General features: G+C 32.8%; 1 protein-coding gene across 2 annotated transcripts; it reads left to right on the top strand.

Annotated features, from left to right (window-relative positions):
• LOC123258714 (myosin-I heavy chain) lies at positions 1-23,247 on the top strand. 2 transcript variants are annotated; one of them, XM_044718894.1, is made up of 10 exons: positions 1-141; positions 255-510; positions 5,421-5,527; positions 11,396-11,458; positions 15,770-17,741; positions 17,827-18,079; positions 18,196-18,231; positions 18,494-22,037; positions 22,172-22,621; positions 22,700-23,247. In XM_044718894.1, exons 2-10 carry the CDS (start codon positions 486-488, stop codon positions 22,904-22,906), a joined length of 6,657 nt encoding a protein of 2,218 aa, XP_044574829.1. In that variant the 5' UTR covers positions 1-141; positions 255-485; the 3' UTR covers positions 22,907-23,247. The 2 variants fall into 2 exon arrangements, with proteins under 2 accessions (XP_044574829.1, XP_044574838.1); XM_044718903.1 differs by lacking the exon at positions 18,196-18,231 and having other exon boundaries at positions 75-510.
• Positions 23,248-23,938: the final 691 nt, after the last annotated feature.

A 23,938-nucleotide genomic window follows, 5' to 3' on the forward strand; every position in this document is an offset into this window, starting at 1 on the left:
ATGGGGTGATTGTTCCGGTAATAGAAGCAGTGGAAGTTGGTAGTGGCAGAGGGGAGAAGGAAAAAGCAGCCGCAGCCGTGCACGGGACACAAAACGCCTTGAGCGTCACTCACAGTCAGTCGGGTGGCAACTGTTAGGCATGTGGGTTTTCTTTAATGCAGTTTGCTGTTTATATGCGGAATTTTACACCCCTTAATATTTAAAACACCCACGATTTTTTATATTTAGTTATTTTTTAACCATTTCTGTTACAGTGGTCAATCCGTAAAAAATATTCATCAAGTAATTTTATTCTAATAATATAAGAAGCAAAAACAATGAAAATTTATTGTTGTAATAACATGCAGTGTCAAACATGTGAATTGTGCAATTGATTTGATTTAAAGAAGTTTATTGTCACCGAAGTGCGCTCACGAGAGTTTACCTCAAGTGCCAAACAGGGGTTGGATATATACATGCTCCAAAACGTTCATCACTAACCCGCCATGGTTGCCAAGCATTTTACACAGGGTAAGTTCATTATTTACCATCCCTTCTTTTATCAATTATTCATCTGAATTTCTAAAAAAAACACATTTTATTTATTTGAGCCTTCATTTATCTGCATGACAGAACCAAATTTTATATTTCATACATTTACTTCTTTTATTTATATATTTAACATGTTTTTTTTTCTTCTTTTAATTAATTTTTATTCATTTAATTCGTTTATTTTTCTTATTAACTGGTAATTGAAGAAGTTGAATATTAAACGGGATGTCAAATATTTTTTTTGTACATACATATAACATTATCTACGAACATTTATATATTGTACTCCTTGATGGTTTTATACCATTGGGGTGGAGTTTCAGCAACATTTTAAACGTGGTTGTGTGTATATGTACATGTGAACCATGAATACGATTGGATAAGGATGAGAACTAAACGTAAAATGGTTATGTGTAGTAAAGGGTTATTTGCGAAGCAATATCTCTTTGTAAATCCCTAATATTATTCGAGCGCTTACAAATATCGTTATGCATATCGCAGAGTGTAATGACCAAAGTCAACAACAAATGATCGGAAGTCGATTTTATTAATAATGACTATAATGAGTAACATAAATAATATATGCACATACATTTATTTATAATTAAGTTCCTGCATCCATAATTAGCCTGACTCTTTTTTTTTTTTTTTTTAGATTATATGTATAATTAGAGTAGATATATTTCTGATGATATAGTCCTAACATGCTCTAATGGCGTTGACCTTTTACAAGAGCAGACAAGAGGAGTAGTGAGCGTGCCCAGACTTTGGCAAGTCGAAGGACGTTTTTTCGAGGATCCCCTCGAGTTGAAATAAAAAAAAAAAAAAGAGGAAGACGACTCGATTGTTCGAATTTTTTTTACCTGCATTACGGTTCAATAATCCGTCGTGGTGAAGAAACGCAAGAAATAATCTTATCTTCTTCGATAAAGTACGGATGTTGGGGACCAGAAGACGGAAAGATACTTTGTATTTCATTGTTTATTGTTATTAAAAAGTGTTGATACCACTTATAGAATTCCCAGACAAAATCAAAGATGTTTATTTTTTTCCATTCATGAACGTGACATGCACTCTGAGACATTTATTTTTTTTTACACATATCTATTAATTCCACGCGAATTAATCTCAATTGTAATAAATCAGACTGTTTTAGTTTTGATAAGCGTAAGATTATTTAGCTTCATTTTTTCTTTATCAAGTGGTTAACTACGATAAAGACTCCCTACATATTTTTTCACACAATTTTTTTTTACGGTCGTTTTTCATATTATACATATGTTTTAATATACTATCGCTACTGGTGCTGCTACTAGAGTATTAAGTAGAATTTTACGCTTGACCGGTTACAATTTTTTGACATAAAGAGGTGGATAAAAAAAAATGTGTCAATGGGTCTGATGTTTTTTAAGTGCTTTGATGTCTAAAAAAGCCCGCAGTTATATTTAAAATAAAAAAAGATTCTTGTTTCAAACGATATTTGATAACCTTGAGTTTTGCTTTACCCAAGGGTGTATAACAATGATAATAGTTCAGCTTATATTTATAAATAGATCATGTTATCGTTTTCGATAACTCAAACTTAACCGCGATGATGTGGTTTCGTCTTTATCTCTTTGACACTTTCCTGTTAATTTTCTTTCGTTCACCACATGTAAATCGAGTGAAGCACAAATACTGCTAAAGAAAAACCTTTGACAGGAAGTTATTAAGTCGGAATTTAAAGTTCCTTTAAATGTCGAGAATATTTTCAGTGACATGACTATTAATCATTATCATTAATATCAATACTGACAACAACATCAACATCGGGTTACCTTGACTCAAATGACTTTTAGATCACAAAGAAAAGTCTCCTTTGTTATTTATTTAATCTAATTACTGTTTTGTCATGCTCTCGGAAAGATTTTAAAAATATTGCATCATTACAGATTTTTAAAAGTCATTCACACCAAGAATATATATTAATAAATATATATCATAAATGTGAGAAGTTGTTTGACCTCGATCTCGTATAATATTGAAGATGCGCGAGATGTGAGTCATCATTCAGCATCCTGGGTTTCCCTGGAATGTACATCTCGGTTTCTATATATGATATGAGTCACCAGGTACATACGTAAAGAATGAATTCAACCAAGCAGGCGCTATCACGTCGTCACTCTAACATGTTATATACAGCACCTTTATGTATATACGAAACACTTTCATCAATATGATATGGCTTTAAGCGCAGTTTTATTTCTAAATCATATCCTACGATAAATAATCTTTTAATACCTTAGTGACTCAGTTTAAAATATTTTTGTTATGTAATTCAAAATTACACTTTCACTAAATTTTTTCCGTTAATTGTTTTCTGTAATTAAATGTACATTTTTTAAAAATTATTCACTGTATGACAAATAAGATAACTGAGATAACTCATCGTTACTGATATATTACATTATATTTAATATATATCTTAAGGATTATTAGCTGAACGCACGTGGCAATTGTGTATGAGGGCGAGATTCTCGTTGTTGCATTAGCCTCTCGTCACTCTATTATGTATATATGTCTGTACTTATACTTTTACTTTCATAAAAAGACATTAAAAAATCCGGGGAGTTGAGGACACACGTCATGTGGTTTGCCCTGAAGGGTTGCGGGAACTCATTGCAGCAACTTTTATTCTGACATACGGGCGATTGTGTTGCATTCTCTTTTCACTTGAAAACACTAGAATATGTGCAACATACACTACAGTAGTAGATGCTTTCTTACTGTAGACAGTATAGCTGGTATATAACTAGCAGCTTCATGCCTAAGCCACCCTCTTTGACTGATATATAGATGCATATATGTATACTTTGAATATCACAGCATCTCAAATACTCTTGTATGTCATATAAATGCCACTGGTGCTACGAATAATTAAACACAAACTGCATTGCGATGGATTTAATATGCTCTCAAGGTTTATCGAATCAACTCGGTTTCATTCGTTTTTCAGATAATCATATTTTAGATTATTTGATAATTCCGTCTCGCTTCAATGCATTTTTTAAAAATCTAAGAAGAATATATAATCATATGATTTAGAAAATTGCAACAATTTTTATAATAAATTAAATTAAATAACTAAATTGAACATTTGATTTAAAGAAATTTTCATTTATTTTATTGAAATTTTAATAAATAAAATTTAAAGTTTTTTATTGTACAAAATAATACTAACGAGTTTGTTCATTTAAAATCTATGCCTGTCTTGTGGGTTAAAACTATTCATGTTTGTATTTCTTTTGTGAACTAGGAAAGTTTGATATGACAGATGGTCAACCAATAAGTCGTAAGTTGAGACGGATTTTCATTTTAAAATTCTGTATACCTGCGTTCCCTTTTTGGTTACGACACCTGAACACGCTAGACTAGAGTTCCTCTACTAAAAATTTCATCCGAATCTCCATATAATACAATAAAATATTATAGATGTATACTAAGCTTATACATAGAATAATAAAGATTTGATAGAATATTATAAAAGAAGACAAGTGTGCGCTAGACTTCCAGTCACTAAAAATCATGATTTGTAAAAAATATTGAATTCTTCTTTAGATACAATATTTTTGAACCTCGAAAGAAATTATAAAAAAAAATTTACCATGTGTCATCTGTGTATACTATCAGCTATTTTTATCTTTGTATTTTAACTCCCTTCCTGGAGCCTTCGACGGAAATGTGTACTAATATACACATATGTATATTATTTCGAAGAAAACAAATAAAGATGTTGGATTTTGTTTTATTGCAACCGGAACTGGAGTGTAGTAAATTATAAAACTTAATTGTCTGAAGATTTGATACTTAGTAATATAATTAATATGAGTGTAATTGTAGTTAAAATTTTAATTACAGATTTTTACACTTGAAAAAGCTCTGTAAATTGTTTGCGATATTAATCTGTCGCTCCAGGCTATTGCTTTGTTAATTTTCCAATTCTAAAACCATATCGGTCGGTCCTTTACTTTCAAATCTTTTATTCTCCCAGTTCCTTCTTCAATTTATATACTTTTTTCTTCACTCACTTTCCTTTTATATTCCGCCAGACTGAATTTATCAATAAAAAATAGTAGACTCGAATGTATTATGTGACGTAAAAAAAAAAAAAGAAAAAAATGCGCATATATACACATGAAGACTATTGAAAAATAAAAATACTTAAAAATAAAATAAAAATTTTTAAGGACGAATAAAAATAAGCACAAGTAAGTCTAAATGTGAATAAAAAGTAGCAAGTCCTCAAGTTTAATGCAAAGTTTGCAGTGTCATGAAGTCATGATATGGTAAAGAATTTCATTCCCTGAATAACGTTACCGTGAGAAACGGATAAGCTATAAAAAATTATTCGTGGGAAGTTCGTTAGTATTCGTACGTAATCCAGTTTGTGATCACGAAAGTATAAGGGCTAAAAAATTATTTTAATATAAAGAACACATATACTCAAAATTAAAAATTTTAAAAGACGAGTCATTATTATTAATTTTACAAACATACGAACCAACATGTATACTTGTATACCGTTATAATTGTTTCTCTTATATTTGTATAACAGTATATATAGCGCTAGATAATTAGGATGAATATCACCCAAAAATAAATCGCGAAAAATTAGCAGGAAACCACGTACGTCCTTGAGATTTAAGCAGCTGTTGAGCGTACGCAGGTGCATTAAGAATTTTTAGTCGCACCTGCTTGTACAAAATCTTTTATATTCTTTTATTTCGTCAACAATAATTGCCGTGTCCTCATCACAATGACACTTTGTCTGATGATCTGCTATACTTTTTTTTTTAAGCTATATACATTTCAGCATCTTTTAAGTTTTTTGTTATTTTTTTGTATTGCAGGCTCCAGCCCAGAAGCCGGAGTGCCGGACATGACAATCATCAGCGACATCGATGAGAGTGGTATTAACCGCAACCTCCAAGTTCGGTACAAAAGAGACCAAATTTATGTATCCTTTAATAAGTCAATCGTATTATTATTATTTATTCACCATTTCGTTTTATTTATTCATTAATTTATTACACGCTCTTCCTTCAGTTATTATTTACTTTTGCAGCGATCTTCCTAATTACTAAAACGTGGCTCTATAAAAAAGAAAAACCAAACAGTAATAAAGTATAACTGGAAGTTTGGTTAACATTATGAAGATTGGTGACTAAACTCTCTGGGAAGTAAATATAACTCCGGTTCTGTTTATATGTGTAAATAATTGAATAAACAAACAAGAGTAAAATGAGACAAAATAGAATAGGATATAAAGAGTAAAAAGAATAAATACAAGGTAGAAATAGAATAAAAATTATTACCGACCACAAACCGTATAAATTATACAAAGTTGGGGTGGGGCATCATTTCTCCCAGGGTTGGCGTGAGTTACCATGGCGACAATCTCTGCAGTCAGCTGGTTGAACTACCCTGGAGGTTAGTTCATTCATCTTGAGATCGAGTTTGTTGGTTGCGAACTAGGCTGGAGCAGCAACTAAAAGCGGCTGACTGGAAAACTACGACAAGATAATAACACGAGTAATAGAGCTCCAAAGATTTCACTCTTCGCCTTTTTTTATCCTGGATTATGTAATTTACGGTGATAATATGAAGAAAATTGAATTCCCAATATCAATTTAGACGACCCGTTGAATCGTTAAGAATTACTATTGATTAAAATTATCATTATTATATTAAATGCTTTATGGAAATTTTGTAATGAAAAAAATTGAAAGTAAAAATATAAAAGCATCATGTTATAAAATTGAATTGATAGAAAAATAATATTTTAAGTTATAAAAAAATTAATAATTATTAAAATTATACGATTTAACAATAATAAACAAAAATTCAACTGTCTATATGATCAGTTTAAAAAAAATTATCGTTATGAAACTGTGTTAATAGATAGAAAAAAATTAAACAAAGTAGTGAATCAAAAAAGAACATTTTTTAAATCGTCCAATTTGGCGCGGAATTCTCTGTACTTATATTTGTACGAGAAAAGGCTCACTGATGGGACAATTTAGTTGGCTTGCCTCATCAACTTCCTGGTTACGATTACTTTATTTAGTGCAATCAACGTTAGCAATTGAAGTAACTGAAGGTTCTTCCTATTGTTTCAATTAACAGATTCTTATTTTAAATATTTTAATGAGTTTTACTTTGCTTTAACTACTTTCGGAGCCTTTCTTCTACAAAAATATAATTCATTATATATATATATAATATACATATCATTTTAGTTAAAAGTTTATTCATGGATCATCCCATACCAAGTAACCGAATTTTAAAAATTATATTTTTTTATTTAACTGAATTTTTGATATCTTTTTGTATGCATCAAAAGACGCTTACCTCATATTCCTCTAAAGATGATTGAGAATGTATATTATGGCTGAAAGGTTTAGAAGACATTTAAAAAAATGCATTGCGTGATACCCGATACAGAAAAAGAAGAATAAGAAATCAGAGATCACAATATAATTCAACTAAATAATTTCATACTTTGAAGAATGTTATAGATTGAAACAATAATTTTTTTTTTGTAATTAAAACTCTAATATATTAAAAGTATACTTTTTAACTTCCCGCTAAGAAAATTAAAAATTTTCAAAAAATGTTGGCACCATTCGAAAGGGCTTGACTAAACTTAGATTTTAACCATAATTGGGACTGATTCGAACCAGTAGATTTTGAGAAATCTCTAAAAAACTGCAAAAAAAAATTTTTTTCAAATGTGGTTTTTTTGAAATAACTTTTAAACGGCTTGACCGATCAATTCCAAAAACTAATCAGTTCTTAACATAAAAAAAACACGTCGATTGCCGCCAGCCCGGTCGAAATCGGTTAATTCGTTCGTGAGTTATCGTTAACGAAAAAAATCGTTTTTCGGGTATTACTTTGAAATTCCTTGTTCGATCAATTTAAACTTAAAAGTTCTTTATAAGGCTTTTAAAACTGCGTTAAATGCCACCAACCACGTAAAAATCGGTTCATTCATTCAAAAGTTATTGCGGTTTAAAAATTCGAAAAATAGTGTTTTATTCAACTTCTAGCAGATTTTTGAGCTCGGAGAGCTCAAAATCGTAATAAATGTAGGTTTGTGCGCTTAAGTATGAAATGAGCGGGAAGTTGCAGGGATGGCCTTTAGGGTCAACCGTTTTCCTAATTTTTTTTTACATCTCGTGAAATATTAATGCTCTATAAAATACTAGTCAATTAAAGTAATAAAAACTTTAAAAAGATAAAAAAAAAATGATATTTTCGCAAGGAATTGAAAAAGTTATGAACTTTGAATGGTTAGCATAATATATTATTAATACAATTAGACTTTTGAAAAAATAAGACAAAGTTACAACAAATTTTTTTTGTAGTCTAATTCAAGATATATTAAAAAAAAAAAAAATTGACGATGTCGTCCTCCACAAAAAATGCAAAATTTGAGTTTAAAATTGAAAAAATAAAAATTTGATCGTTTCATTTTTTTAACTTCCCGCTATGAAAATCAATGATTTTCAAAAAAATCGGGAAGTTATATCGGGAGCCCGAAAAGCTCAAAAATTTGGAGCATATAATTAATCGATTGTTTCGAGCTCGTACATAGCGGGAAGCTCCAGAGATGGCTTATAGGGTCAACCGTTTTTCAAATTTTTTTAAACTACATTTCAAGACGAAAATAAGATTCTAATACCTTTTAGATTATGAATATAGTTGATCAGAAATAATGAATATTTTTAAACTTTCTATACTATTATTTGAAAAAAAAAATTTTTTTTAATTCACATCTTAAGAACGTTTGAAAATTAAAGCCTAAAAATATACAGGTAAGCGTCTTTAATATGTACAAAAAGATGTCAAAAATTCAACTAATTAAAAAAATATGATTTTTAACATCTGTTAATTCAGTATGTAATGACCCATGTACATATTTGCTGAGTTAAAAATTAATTAGGCTTTGCGTAATTGAGCAAATAAATTGTAAACTACTGAGAGCTGGAGTTCTTAATCTCCACACTTGACACTGGAAAATGAAGATTAAGTTCAAGTGAGGGATTCGAACTACAGACATGTGCATAAAATGTCTTCAGAAGTGTTGTTTTACGCTAAGTAAATTCTTCAGTAGCTGAAGTTGAGACTTGAGAAATAAAAAACCGTGTCTTTTACAACTACAAAAAGAAGAATAATCATTTGAGAACGTGTAAAAAAATAAGTGGAGTATTTGCATGAATAAATTAATGTTTATCAAATGAAACTTCAGTCCTGCTGAACTTTTTTCTTTTATCAAGATTACGTAATCTACAATGAGATTTACACTATACGACCATGAGAAACTTCCTGTCGACACTGTAAAGTATTTTAGTATTTTTTTTTTAATTGTGTTTTAAATGTTAAAAGAAAATTAATAGTTTATTTTGAACATTGTTAATCGTGAGAATGGAATGGAAATGAAAGAGCAGGTGATAAAGGATATTATAAGAATCTACGGCATCTAAACTGATTATTGCCAGTATTCAATTATCCTCGTTATTCTCTCCTATTTCTCGCGGAAATTTCGAGATAACTAGATGGTTTAGTATCTCCGGCAATATCATTATATCGGAATGTAATCTAATTAAACGTCGGAACCAGTGCAGATAATTTTTTAGGTCACCTAAAATCGACAGTGAATACAAGATAAATATAAGTAAAGTATAGAGTATAGAATGAAAGTAGATGAGGTTGGATGTCAACTAAAGCGAGCTAAATAGTAAGTGGGACGAGTTGTAGAGCATTGAGGTGGACAATCCGGGACACTTTATTTCTCGTCGGCGCAAATGAGGGGTGGACTCTCATGCTCTCATTGAGCCCTCTTGCAACTGAGTGAGCCAGCGATGGATATAAGAGACAAAGTCATGAGGCAAAAGCCCTCTTATCCAACTTCAATTAGCTTCGTCGAAGAATCATGAAGCCTATGAGTCAACTTTTAGCAACATATTTCCAGTTTAAAATAAAAATTCTCACGGAAGATAATTTCATACTGGCCAGTGGATAACAATATTCTTCATGTTTGTCTGTTTGCTAAATTGTCAGTGTGCGGAAATGAACTCATCCTTAGACTTATAGTACATACAAAAGTTGGCAAACAACTAATAAAAAAAGGTCGAAATAAAAGTAAAATAGGTCAATATCATGATAACAAGCAAGCTTGAGGATATCTAATGAAAAGTATGACTACAAGCAACCTATAAAAGTAAACATAATCATCACCATCATCAGTTTGTTGGCCTATGTGAGATTTACCGGCTGTCTAGATGAACACATGGATGGGGTGCTATTGATTCGTGATCGATTAGGTGTCCAAAGAGGCATATGTCCAATAATATCTTCTTTTTTGTCAAATGATGTCTAAAATCTTGATGATAAATAAGAAAGACTTTTAACATCAAGATATATATGAATGACGGATTAAAGTTGAAATAATATTTCAGGCGGTGAATGGCCCACCAAGTTTGGCAAACCCTCTTTTTCAGTGCGTGTATATCGCATGAAACAAACGGCTGCTCCCTCGACGATCAGTCGAGAGCGATGACGGTTATGGGTGTATTACCCTCTTGGTACAATACACCAGTGACTCATAGTCCAGGCTGGGGTTGGCCCGGGGTGGTGAGTGTGTGACGTCACTCATGACAAAACTGCTACAGGATTACAACGACAACTACACGTACATACATATAGTGAAACTTGGTATATTATTATGCAAGGGAAAGAGTAAATTCGCAATTCTTACTGGCAGGGTGTCCTGATGCAAAACTCCCCCCGTTGAGCGTTGTAAAAAGAAAAAAATACTTTATTCTGCCGCTTACGACACAGTTTTTGTGCTTGATTAAAGATATAATACCACAAGGCATATGAAAATTAGACTATTCAAAAGTCTTTTTACAGCCGTGACATGCATTACATTTTTATGATTTATTTTACCCTATACGAATAAAACTAAACTATAATAATAAATAATAATTGATTTATAATAAATACTAATCAATTGATTATAAATACCTACTATATCAAAGAGTAAAATCGTAATTTTAACTGTTAATTTATGATATTTATTATTAAAATATTACAATTGCATAGTTATATAGAAAAAATATCATTTTAAACTGTAACAAAAGCCATGTAAATGTCGAAAAAGTAAAAATATAATAATTAATAATTTCAACTTGAATGTTTATCATTTTTTTCTATCGTAAGAATTTTACATTTTAATATAACCAACATCAATATTCAAAAAATAATTGAGCCAACAAATTATTTTAAATTGATCCAAAAAAAAAAATTAACTATCACTAAAAAAATATACGAAATTGTGAAAAGGGACAAATTCAAGTGACGGCCTTTCTTATAACATCAAAGTTGACTATATATAAATCCCTTTTAAAATAAAAATATTCCCTTCACAAAATTTTTCTTATTCTCTTCATCATATGGATTAATATTTGATCTATAACAGCATTCACATGTACAAAAATGAACAAATAACATTTAGCGCGAAATTTAAATCTATTTAGAGCTACTCCAAAAACTCATCATAATAAATTAACTATCGCTACAATCGTATGAAACCTTGAAAACCCACAAATTTAGGTCACAATCTTTCTAATAATATTGAATTTAACTAAAAAGAAACCAAATACGCCGGAGACAACATTTTTCTTATATTTTTTTTATATTACATAGACAAGTACTACTTATATTGTTTCATTAGATATAGACTGATGACATATTAAAAGTAAGTTTTTTAAATATTTGTAAATAAATGATTCCTTGACTCAGATATAACAATCAACAGACATACACGGGTTCTATTCTAGTCGCAGTGAATCCATACAAAGAAGTTGACTTTTACACTATGGTAAGAAAGTTTTTTTTTTTAATTTATTTATTAGATTGTTATTTATAAGTTATTAATAAGCCGTAGATAGTATAAGTTGAGTATATGTTATTTTGTAACACAATAAAACTTAAATTATTACATCTAGGAGTGATTGATGTCGGTACAAAAAATTTAAAAAAGTAAAAGGAACCGGTTAAGTAACCGCCTGCAAAGACCGGAAGTACTTACGTAGAATAGATAATGATTAATACACAAGACGCGTGGCACACGTCGTGTTTTCTTTATGAAGTTTTCAACACATGAGTGAGCAACAAATGACTGATAGATTGTATTTCAGATCTATAGTATGTTAAATACTTGTCTACTAGCTTGATCGACTATCGTTGCAACAATATACCAGCTCTACATGAAAAATCATAAATAATAACTGTGTAATATAAAGGTTCAACCGTATTTCTCTTTCATCATAGTTGAAATTCCATTAACAAAGTTACTGCAATTCCGTGATAAACAATGCCAACAAGCTATCATAAATCAGATACCTTAAATTTAGTAAATTGAAGAAAAATGAGAAAGTTATAAAATTGTATTGGTGATTGGATCGATAAATACGTTCAGAAGAATATGAAAAAAAGAACGTGAAAACAATATAAAAGAGATATAATGAAAATAGAGAGAGAAAGTCCAAGTCAGTAGTGGTACTGTATATTGTGCAGGATGCTTTTATCGTACTACTGCGTTTGCCATAAAAACAGGAAACAGGAAGTGACGATGAGCTTTCGAGACGATATACGAGTGTAGCTTAGTGATCGTTTTGACAAAACTTTCTAGGTCGAAAAAATCTAAAGTCTTGAGGTATGAATGACCGGATTTTTTCTCTTTATTTACGAATCATATGCGCGGCAGAAATTTTTCTCTGAATTCCAAGCAAGAGTTTGTTGATACCCACGGAAGAAGTATCAAGAAGAGGATTAAGCTTTTATAATGCATCTTGCAAGATTAGAGTGTTTTGCTCTTTTCAGAAGTAAAGCTTTTCAGCGAGAATCCAAAAAATATTAGTTCGCGCGGTAAAACATGAATTTCTCTCAGATAAAATTTTTATTTGGCTGTTTGTTTATCTATTTTAACTCACCTCAGCTTTTCTCCAGAAATATACATTCATCTTTTACACATAAGGATCTATTTTTCCTTTACATTAATAAATTTACAGATACTTTCAGTTTCGACACCTTTCATTTCATTATTATACCTTGAATATTTATAATCTGATCCCAGTCCGAGCTATCTAATAATTTTTTCTCGCATATTCTATAAACTCACATTAAGATGATCCTCTCCACATTCCTTTCTCAATCCTTCCCTACCAATATCCTGTTACGTGAATGTGGAACGCTTCACGTAATAATTACCGTAACTCCTATTCTTTCCCGCATCACAGCATTATTTATATTTGTAAAAAATGAATCAAGATCATTCAGTTTGATATTGATCAAACGCTAAAAGACTTTAAAATTAGATCTTGATAGTATTTTAAATAGTTAATTGATTTCTATAAATACTGATCCATTTTATTCTACAAAACAACTTCTGTTTTTAATCTCATGTCACGTGCTATGCATCCGTCAGGACTATCGGCGTGCTTCCGCTGTGCGTTGCGTGCTCATATAACGTAATCGTGAGAGCGAATGAACAAGCAAGGGCGAGGCGGCGACATTCGAGGGCTGCAGTAAATGGGCACATTAGCTTTGAACCTCATATGTAAGAATTATTTAATATTGTAAAGAAAGAGAAAGTTGAGAAAAAAAAACAACGAAATCTCGATGTAAACACAAATGTTTACGAATCCTGTTACTTTTGACACACAAATAATCTAAATGTATCTAAAAGTGAAAGTATTTATAGTAAAAGAAGATATGTTACACATTAAGAATTTTTACTTTGAGATTTCACCCTCAGGGTTATCAAAGAGAGGATCAAAGGACACCGTAAAGAATCTTAACTTCAAAGAAACTGTGTCAAAATGATAATTAATATCTGCTGTTTGTTTATTTACTACAGTAGTTTTATGATTTTTTTTTTTTTCAATACATTACAGGGAATGAAAAATTAAATTGTAGCCTCGCCTTTAATCAAATTACACTGTAAAATGATTTCAATATTAAAAAGTGCCGGAAGAAATGAAGATAGATGATCATGATCACTGAGAAATGATATTTTATCAATTCAAGTAACATTAAATAAATTTATTATAGACGACCCATGGAGCAGGATACGATGTAGATGGGAAAAGGTCAAGACTTACAGAGTATCATAGAAGAAAAAGGGCAGTACGCAGAGTGGTGCACGCCCCTGCGTATTGATCCAGTCGAAGCGCACATTAGATTCGGAGTTCCGACGTAGAAACCAGCCCGTTCAGCTTTCGCTTGATCCTTTATTTTCATTTAGCAGAAAACTACATTTCTAAATTATGCTTTTTTTTTTATCTCTTTTGCGGTTTCACTTAGTTAAAGCCTGGAAGATATCCTCAGGCAGGAACGAATAAATCTCGACCACATCCTCGTATATGGACACTTCCCTTTTGATCAGGATGAAACCATTATATGAAGAATGACATCTGAGTCAGAGATTTTGCGCACTTGTATAATCTGCCACACCTTTTATTTTGGTCTCGACCCAGACCTTTGTCAAGCTTTAGAGCATACATATATGCAACCTCACCTGGGACACTAACCCCAATGAGTATGCTCATGTTAAATTTTTTTCAACTTTATTTTCACGTGATAAAAAGTTAAGTCTGAATAATAAGAAAAAAGTTATTTAAGGATCCTTAAAGAACTTTTATCATCTTATATTATCTCATTCATCACCCTCTTCTTTATTTTTAAGAGACGAAAAAGTAAAATCCGACTCACGGTAACACTATTGTGCAATCATACGTTTATAATCTTTTCATCCCTAGTTAAATGTTACCCGATGAGGGAAATGCTCCTCTGGGTGCAGAAACCTGGTGTGTGTATGTATATGTATGTATATATGTATATACATATACCATACATGAATAACGAATAACAACGAGAATGACCTAGTAAAGAAGTGAGGCATTCTTGACTTCCCTAAGCCTTTCGCAAGTGCCTCCACTCGGTTTTCATGTAAGCTTTGGCGACAAGTTGTGGTGTTGCATATCAGTCAATGCCCGCTTCAGCCTCCCAACGTCCCCGTACGTATTTTATAATTTATAAAAGTAGAAGCAAGCAAATCTACTCAACCAGCAGATTGTGCTTTAATCGCGATGATACTTGCTTGGAAGCACTGACGTGAATGAGGACAAGCCTCAACCATTATCGGTATTATCATTACCAGTATACTTTGTATCAATTATCTTATATTTCTTTCCTCATTTTGCTGCGATAATCATTTATACTAAGATCATAAAAACAATAATAGGAACAATGAAATAGGAATGTTGAGATATATATTTTTACTATCTCTTTCTTGATTGTAAAAAGAGACTTTATTAATCTCTTTGATAAATTTATTGCGGCTAACAGCTAAAGTGTCAGGAGTCAGGAGACACTTTACAGTTTAGATCAATTTAGAACAGCTGAATTGGGGACGCAAGCAAATAAAGAGAATCAGTGAGCAATTAAAAAAGAAAAAAAGGAAAAAAACACTAGAGCTTTACACGAGGGAAATGAAAATAACTCGGTCATGTTAAAACTGGAGAGTGTTGCCACGTCGACTGTGGTCGTCGGTGATAACGCTGAGGGTCGTTAATCTAAAGGTCACACCTTGGTTTTTAAAATTTTAAAACTAGATTACGCCTTTGTCTGATCAAAGAAACTGTCTGACAGTAAAACGGGTTACACTACTTTATATTCGATTGCCGATCATATATCAAGTCTATTGGGTTTCAGTTAACTTTATATATATATATATATATATATATATATATCTATATATATATATATATATATATATATATATATATATATATGTGTGTGTGTGTGTGTGTGTGTATGTATGTATGTATCCTTTAGGAAATGATAGGTTTCCAGTGAAAATGGTTTATACCAAGCGAGATATTGAATGCCTACGATTAATCGGGTTAGTAAGGTCTCAAGCGAGACCTTGATAAGGGGAAAAGGGTACTCAGTACTTGACACTTCCTTTTATGAAACCAAGTGGAATAGAGAGAGCAGGAAGGGTTGTTGTTCATTTACTCTCTGACATTTATAAAATTCTTATCTGAAGTTTAATAGGTTGTATTGTTTATATTTAGTTGATTTTTAACCAATCACTGAATTGATTTTTTTTTTTTATTATTTTCAGGATTACGTGAATCGCTATCATGGTCAAAAAATGGGTGCTCTGGAGCCGCACGTTTTTGCACTTGCCGAAGCGGCTTATCGGTCACTAGAAGACAACGAATGCAATCAATCATGTGTAATATCAGGAGAAAGTGGAGCTGGCAAGACTGAAACAACAAAATTTATCCTACAATATTTATGCTCTGTGACAAGTAATGTCGATACTTGGGTTGAACAACAGATTCTTGAAGCTAACACTATATTAGAAGCATTTGGTAACGCAAAAACAGTAAGAAATGACAATAGTTCGAGATTTGGTAAATTTATGCAAGTATGTTTCGATAACAAATGGATGATAAAAGGATGTATTATTCAAGACTATTTACTTGAACAATCGCGTATCACATTTCAAAGTCCTGGCGAACGGAACTATCACGTGTTTTATCAGCTAGTTGAAGGTGGAACACGAGACAAAGAGTTTGCTGAACAGTACAAGCTTGCACCCGCAAGCTCTTACAAGTATTTAAATCAGTCTGGTTGTATAAAGATAGATGGTATATCGGACGGAAAAAAATTAGATGCATTGAGATTAGCATTTAATGTTCTTCAAGTACCAAGTGAAATGTGTGAAGGTATTTACAGAGTATTATCGGCAATATTGTGGCTGGGTAATTTAAACTTTGAAGATGTAGACGGCGAAAGATGCGAGTTAACGAGTGAAGATCTTGAAATAGTTGGCAAGGTGGCGCCATTATTAGGTCTACAAATTGAAGATCTTACTCGAGTTGTTTTGGTACGACAGATCAATGTACGTGGTAACATCACTGAGATACCACTTAAAGTGCAAGAGGCGCGAGAAAACAGAAATGCTATGGCTAAGGCTCTCTACTCAAGAACTTTTGCTTGGTTAATAAATCACATAAATAACTGCACAAATCCAGGACAAGACAGCTCAAGATTTTTGGGCGTTCTTGATATTTTTGGTTTTGAAAACTTTGCTGTTAACAGTTTTGAGCAACTTTGTATTAATTATACCAATGAAAAGCTTCACAAATTTTTTAATCACTATGTCTTCGCTATTGAACAAGAACTTTATCGCCAAGAAGAAATTCAATACTCTCATATAACATTTACAGACAATACTCTGTGTTTAGAATTAATTGAAAAACCACCACGATGTGTACTTAAATTGTTAACAGAACAATGCCATATGCCAAAAGGTTCTGATTTAGCATACTTGACAAATTTACACGCCGAGTTCGAGACTCATCCGTGTTTTGTTAAAGGTGAGGATCGCCGTAAATGGGAAACTGAATTCGGAGTTAAACATTACGCTGGTTGTGTAACATATACTGTTGAAGGATTTGTTGACAAAAATCGGGATGTTCAGCAGGATGTCTTCTTTGACTTTATGTCACGGAGTACAAATGAGTTCGTGCAGGAAATAACGGCATATCAAGATTTGTTGGGATGTACAGTAGCTCGAGCTGCCGGAAACTCAGCTACAATGTCTCGTGGCACGACTAAAGGTAAACCGACACTCTGTGATTCTTTTAGACACCAATTACAAGCTCTTGTTGATGTATTACAAGCTACGACACCTTGGTATGCCAGGTGTATTAAGCCAAATATGAATAAAAGTGCTAATCATTATGATGAAAAGTTGGTACTTGACCAACTTAAATATTTGGGAATGCTGGATATCATTAGAATCCGCAAAGAAGGTTTTCCTGTGCACATGCCTTTTCATGACTTTGTTGCACGGTTTCGGTGCCTTGTCAAAGGCCGCACAATGTTGCCAAGAGATGACAAAGAAGCCACTAAGTGTTTGATAAAAGCTCAAGGAATTCCAGAGACTGAATGGCAAATCGGTAAAACCAAAGTTTTTCTTAGAAATTATGTACACGAACCACTAGAAGATTCTCGGAATCAAATGGTTACCAGAAATGCTATTGTCATACAAAAAGTTTGGCGAGCTTACACCATTCGAAAAGGTAAATAATCATGTATATTTTATTATAAAACGTTCATTAAATTCAATGTTTTACTACAATTTTATTGATTTTTTTACTACAATAGAGTATCGACGGGTAAGAGAAGCAGCGCTGAAAGTCCAACATGCCTATCGTGGTTGGAAACTTCGTATAATGTTTATAAGAAAGCGAAGAGCAGCAATTGTAATTCAATCTCATTTGCGAGGAGTGTTTGCACGAGAAGTAGCAGCTGCTTTACGAGAAATGCGACGAGTAGATGAAGAAATGAGAAAACGGGAACGAATGGAAGAGGAGCGAAGACTGATGGAAGATAAGAAAGCTCTTGAAGACAGTCAAAGGTATTGTATTTTTTATTTTTATTTAAAAATATTCTTTTGTACAGTAAAGATCAGATACTCGTAAAAATAAGCTAAATAGGTAAAGACTTAACGGTCGTTTCGTTTGTGCTTTATAGCGCACAGTACAATGGTATTGCTGGGATGGAAGCTGGGTAAGTTCGCGAAATAACTTGAAGCTTCTGTATTGTTATACAACAAGAGATAAATACATATATATATATATATATATATATATATTTATTATAATTCATATTAATTATTCATAATGATGAAGCTTTTTTGTATTATATATATTTTCTAGCATGATTTAATGCGCGATTTTTTCATTTTTGGCAATATTAATTTTTGTATGAGATAAAATTTAATTAAAAAAATATAGAAAACAATTAATGTTTTATTACTTTAATTTTACAGAAAAGCACAAGAAGAAATTGATGCATTGTCCCAGATGGCCGAACAATTAAACTCAAAGATGGCAACGACAGAAATACAATCTGTAGACTTGGACAATCTTTTTTCATTTTTATCTGATGTTCAGTCAACTAAAAGTAATCAGCTTGCAATTGATGAAATTGGCGAGAGAATGGATGAATTAGTTGAAGACTTAGATGCTGAACTGGAAAATGTTATTCAGATGGAGATGGAATTGATAGCTAAGTCAGAGTCAAAGATGTCAAATTTGAATTCACCAGATGACAAATGTAATGGAACAGCAAGTGCAGGAAAACTAGGGCAACCCAGTTTACCAGAACCTACAGGACCACCTCCTCCGCCTCCACCACCTCCGCTTCCTCACACCACAAATGGAGACTCATCTTCGGAAACTGGAGAACCGATTTACGAATCAGTATTACCCAGAGAAGAAAATGGATCAACTAGTCCTATTATTATAAATGGTAATGCTAATCCAATAATAAACGGTGATAGCTGCGGATCTCCTCCACCTATTCCAGTCAGCAAAATTATTAAAGAACCATCAATAGGGAGTCCGCCATCTCGACCTGAATCGAGAAATTCAAATAACCATCATCCACATCAAAATCATCATCATCATCACCAGTTAACTTCACCGCAGAATCATGATCAATTATCACAAGTAACGCAAGGGCTCCAACTTCCGCAAACTCAACAACCAGTAGAACGTGAACAGCGCCGCAAGTTCCGAGTTGAACGAAAACTAATGGAGCTTGAAGAAAAGAAAGAGCCAGTTGAAAATGAAGTCACGTATCATGATATCGTTGAATTTGCCCAGAATTACTTCAATAGTCATGAACGTTCACCGGAAGGAACAATTATGGCGACGTTGACCAGAAAATCACGCGGCAAAAGCATTGAATTTGTTCCCAAGTATGAGATGGTTACTTATTACAAAGGCTCCAGTATTCCTAATTCTCATATCCACATGTACGATCCTGACAACGTTAATCTCGCATGCTCAGTCTTTCGGGATCTTTGCAAGTATCTTCGGGGTGAAATGAAACTAGAGCAGGAGATTGTTACTATTCAAACAATAATTGGTCACGGTATCGAACGAGAAGAGCTTCGTGATGAAATATTAGTTCAATGCATTCGTCAAGCGACAAACAATCCCAACGTAGAGTGGTCCGAACGTGTATGGCTACTGCTCTGTTTAGCCATAGTTGCATTTCAACCGAGTAAATTACTGTACAAGTATTTTGTTTCCTTTTTAAAGAAAAATCTTGCATTAGAAGGTAAACTGAGACAATATGTCCAATGGTGCGTGGACAATTGCAAAAATACAAAAGTATCTTGTCGACAGTATCCTCCGTCGACAGTAGAAATTGCCGCAATGAGACGACTGGGGACGATTGTTTGTAGATTCTTCTTCCTTGATGGTAGAACTAAAGCAATTGATGTCCATCCCACAGACACTGCTGCGGATGCGGCAGCAAAACTAGCTGAAAAGCTGGGTCTCCGATCTCTTGAGGGCTGGGCTATTTACCAAAGCCGACCTGATGGTGAGGAACATGTCCGTGCTCATGATTATCTGTATGACGTAATTGCAGCATGGGAAATGAAGCAATGTAAACTTAACACATCCCAATCTTCATTCTCGACACTGAGAAGAGGCAGCAATCAGACTCTCGGTAGTGGTGACAATCGTTTTGTCTTCAAGCGTCGATTGTTCCGTAATACTCGAGAATTATCTCAAGATCCAGTGGAAGTAAATATGCTGTATGCCCAAGCTGTTTATAATGTTGTTAAATGTGATGATTTTCCGGTTTCCGAGAAAGTAGCTCTTCAACTGGCTGGTCTTCAAGCTCAAGTTGCCTTGGGAGATCCTAAAGACAATGATCGTCTTGACTATTACAGCGAGGTTGATAGCTTCTTACCTTATCGCATAAGTCGTGCTCGTGGAGATGATGTCTGGGTGCCAATAATAGCTCAAGCTCACAAACAATACGGTGCAGGTCGATCAGAACTTACTGCTAAAGTTTTATATCTCTCGTGTGTAATGCAATATCCCCTTTACGGTACTACAATGTACAATGTTACCTATCGAGGCTATTGGTCTTATGGGAATCAATTGATTTTGGGTATCAATTGTGATGGTCTCATGTTAATAAAACCAGAGGATAAATTCGTTCTTGCGGAATATCGCTATCAAGATGTAGAAAGTATTATGCTTGACCCGAGTGATTCTTTCATTACTTTATCACTATTGAGACATAATCCCGACAGTTCTCACAAGTGTTTTGTCTTTGAGACACCCCAAAAAAATGAAATCGGTAGTTTAATTGTAAGTTACTGTCCTGCTCTAGCAGGATGGATTACTGAAAATGAAGCACCAGCTAAAAAAGCCAAAGGTATGACTAATGAAGATAGAATAAGACTTTATCATAATTTAGTAAACTGTCGTCGAACTCTAGTCGACTCGGAGATATTGAGAAAACCTCAGGACACTGGTGGTGGTTTTATTCGTAATACATTACGTCGTCTATCGAAACACCGAATCGAAAAATTACGTCAAGAGCACGGAGCAAATACAGATCACGGTGAAACCTACAAAGGATTCCCTCATGTTTATTGGGCATTTAGTAGACAGGCAATACCACAGAGCTTAACTAAATTACCAGACTCTGAAGAGCAAGTAGCTCTGAGTATCTTCCAATTAATTTTGACCTATGCAGGACTTGGACAAAACGGCGATACAGTTCGTAGTGTTGAAGATGAACATGTTAATCTCATTCAAACTGTTATGGAACGTTGCATGCGCAAGGAAAGTCTTTTAGGTGAAATGTATCTCCAATTAATAAAACAAGCAACAGATCATCCGGATCCAAATAGTCGAGTAAATTTGAGACACTGGGCTCTGTTGTCTCTCGCCTGTTCGGTTATTCTGCCGCCACAAAAAATAATACGAAAATACTTGATCGCCCATTTGAAACGATGTGCAAGTGATTACGTTACTGAAGAAGGCAAGTATGCGAGATTCGCTGAAAAGTGCCTGTACAAAACTCAAGGAACTAGAAGAAGGCAATGGCCTCCAAGTCGCGAAGAAATAATGTGTACAATTAATCGAAGACCTATTTACGCACGTTTTCATTTTATGGATGGTCAGTATCATGCTGTCGAATTCCATCCGTCAGCTACTGCTCGTGATGTTATGGAAATTATTAAAGCTAAAATTGGACTTCATGAGTCTGCTTTGGGGTATGCTATTTACGAAGTTCTTGGAGTCACTGAAAGAGCTCTAGTTCCTGAGGAAAAATTAGCAGATGTTATGTCCAAATGGGAGCGATACAGAACAGCCAGTGCTAACCAGCAAGGACAACAAGTGCCGAGAAAACACGGACACCATCTGTTTCTCTTTAAGAAACATTTATTCCTAGATCAATATATGAATCTTGATGATCCTGTAGAGAAAGAATTATTGTATCACCAAGTTCTACATGATCTTCGTGCTGATAGATACCCAATTACTGAAATGGAAGCTGTAAGTTCATTTATTTGAATTTAAATTACTTATTTATAAAATTGCTACATATTCATTTTATTAAAAAATTAAACTTTGAAAATATTATTTTTAACGACTGTATTTTAATTGAAAATATTTTTTTCATATTACAGATTATGTTTACTGCCTTACAAGCACAAGTGGAACTGGGTGATTGTCAGGATATTCCAAATCATCCAGATTTACGTACAATCGCTAATCACTGCCTACCATCACGAATAGTGCCGAATGTTCCTATTGAAGCCGTGGTGCAACATCATCAATCATTGCGTGGTATGACACCATTTGAAGCCAAAAAATCTTTTTTGAATCTTATACAATCATGGCCACTTCACAAAGCAACAATATTTGATGTAATGCAATCTTTTACGTCAAATTGGCCTAGAGTTTTGTGGCTGGCCGTTGATCAACAAGGACTTCATTTATTGGAGCATCGATCTAGGAATGCTTTATGTACCTACGAATATAGCAGTATTTTAAGTTACAGTCCTGCACTTAATTGTCTTATGATAATTACTGGAACAGATAAGAAACAAAGCAAAGTCATTTTAACTACGTCACAGGTACGACTCGAATATAAAATTATATTTGATTTAATATTTTAACATAAAATTAATGTATGACTAATTTTTTTATGGCAGGCTTTCCAAATTGCTAATTTAATACGTGAGTACATGGAAGTATTACAAATACCTCCGGAAGTTCCAAAGAGAGAATCTACGATGAATCAACAGATGAATCAACATCAGCCTCCAGTAATGAATGTGACAGCACCAAGTGGCCGTAAATCTCGACCAGCTTCGATGTTGCACAGAGGTGCTCCAATAATTCATTCGCAAGCTAGTTAAAGATAATTAAGTGGCAATCATCTATGAGCTCTTGTCCAACTGAAAAATACATTACATTAAAGAAATAGTTTTTAGTCTGGACAATTGACTATTTTTACCAACGAGGCCTATTCAATAACGGTGACTGTAGGACATTATTATTTAGGTACTTTTTCTTCCAGTATTTAATATAAGTATAGCGTATTATTAAATTTTGAATAATATATAAATTTATCGTTGATAAAAATGGTTAGCCATGCGTTCAGGCCAACGCCATTGCATTAGATCACACAAATATTATCATAAAAACTGCCATTGAATTCTCTATCGTAAAAAAAAATTAAAAAAAAAAAAACTACGTTTAGATCATTATTTATTTTTTTTTTTTTAAATATAAATTACTTATTAAGACATTTAAATAATACTGATATTCTTTGCTTGATATAATGATTATACCCATTGTTAACTAAAACATTTTTCTGGTCCAATGTTTGTATTAGCCTGCGTCATTATACCATATCAATCAATATCAATATAAAAAAAAAAATATTGTGTATTTACATTTCGATTTGATCAAAAAATCATAGATTATTAACTACCATCAGAAAAACATTAATTCAGTTATCATAAGCAGAAAATGAAAATTAAATAATATTTGCAGAATGCCTAGAACGCTAGATTAATTATTATGTACAGCTTTTATTATGTCGCTTCGTTATAAGTGACTTGCAGTGTTATTATTCACGATTGTGTAGCTTCTAAATGAATATATTAATTCAAATCGTTGCAATTATAATAGAGAATTATAATATGCGCGTTGTGAAAAATATTTATTATTATAATTTAAGGGCGGTCGCGGCTTATTATAAATGGCTGTCGATAAATGTATGTAAAATACTATTGTGTCACAAATAGTCAAAAAATTTATGATTCAAAACAATCCATCGTTTTTTTTTAATATCTTTGTCTGACTATCGAATAAAATCATTTTGATTTTATTTATTGTACGTAAAAAAAAATATATCTCTAATAATTTTTAATGATTATTGAACA

Source organism: Cotesia glomerata, linkage group LG1 (assembly GCF_020080835.1).
Source record: "Cotesia glomerata isolate CgM1 linkage group LG1, MPM_Cglom_v2.3, whole genome shotgun sequence".
Lineage (NCBI taxonomy): Eukaryota > Metazoa > Arthropoda > Insecta > Hymenoptera > Braconidae > Cotesia > Cotesia glomerata.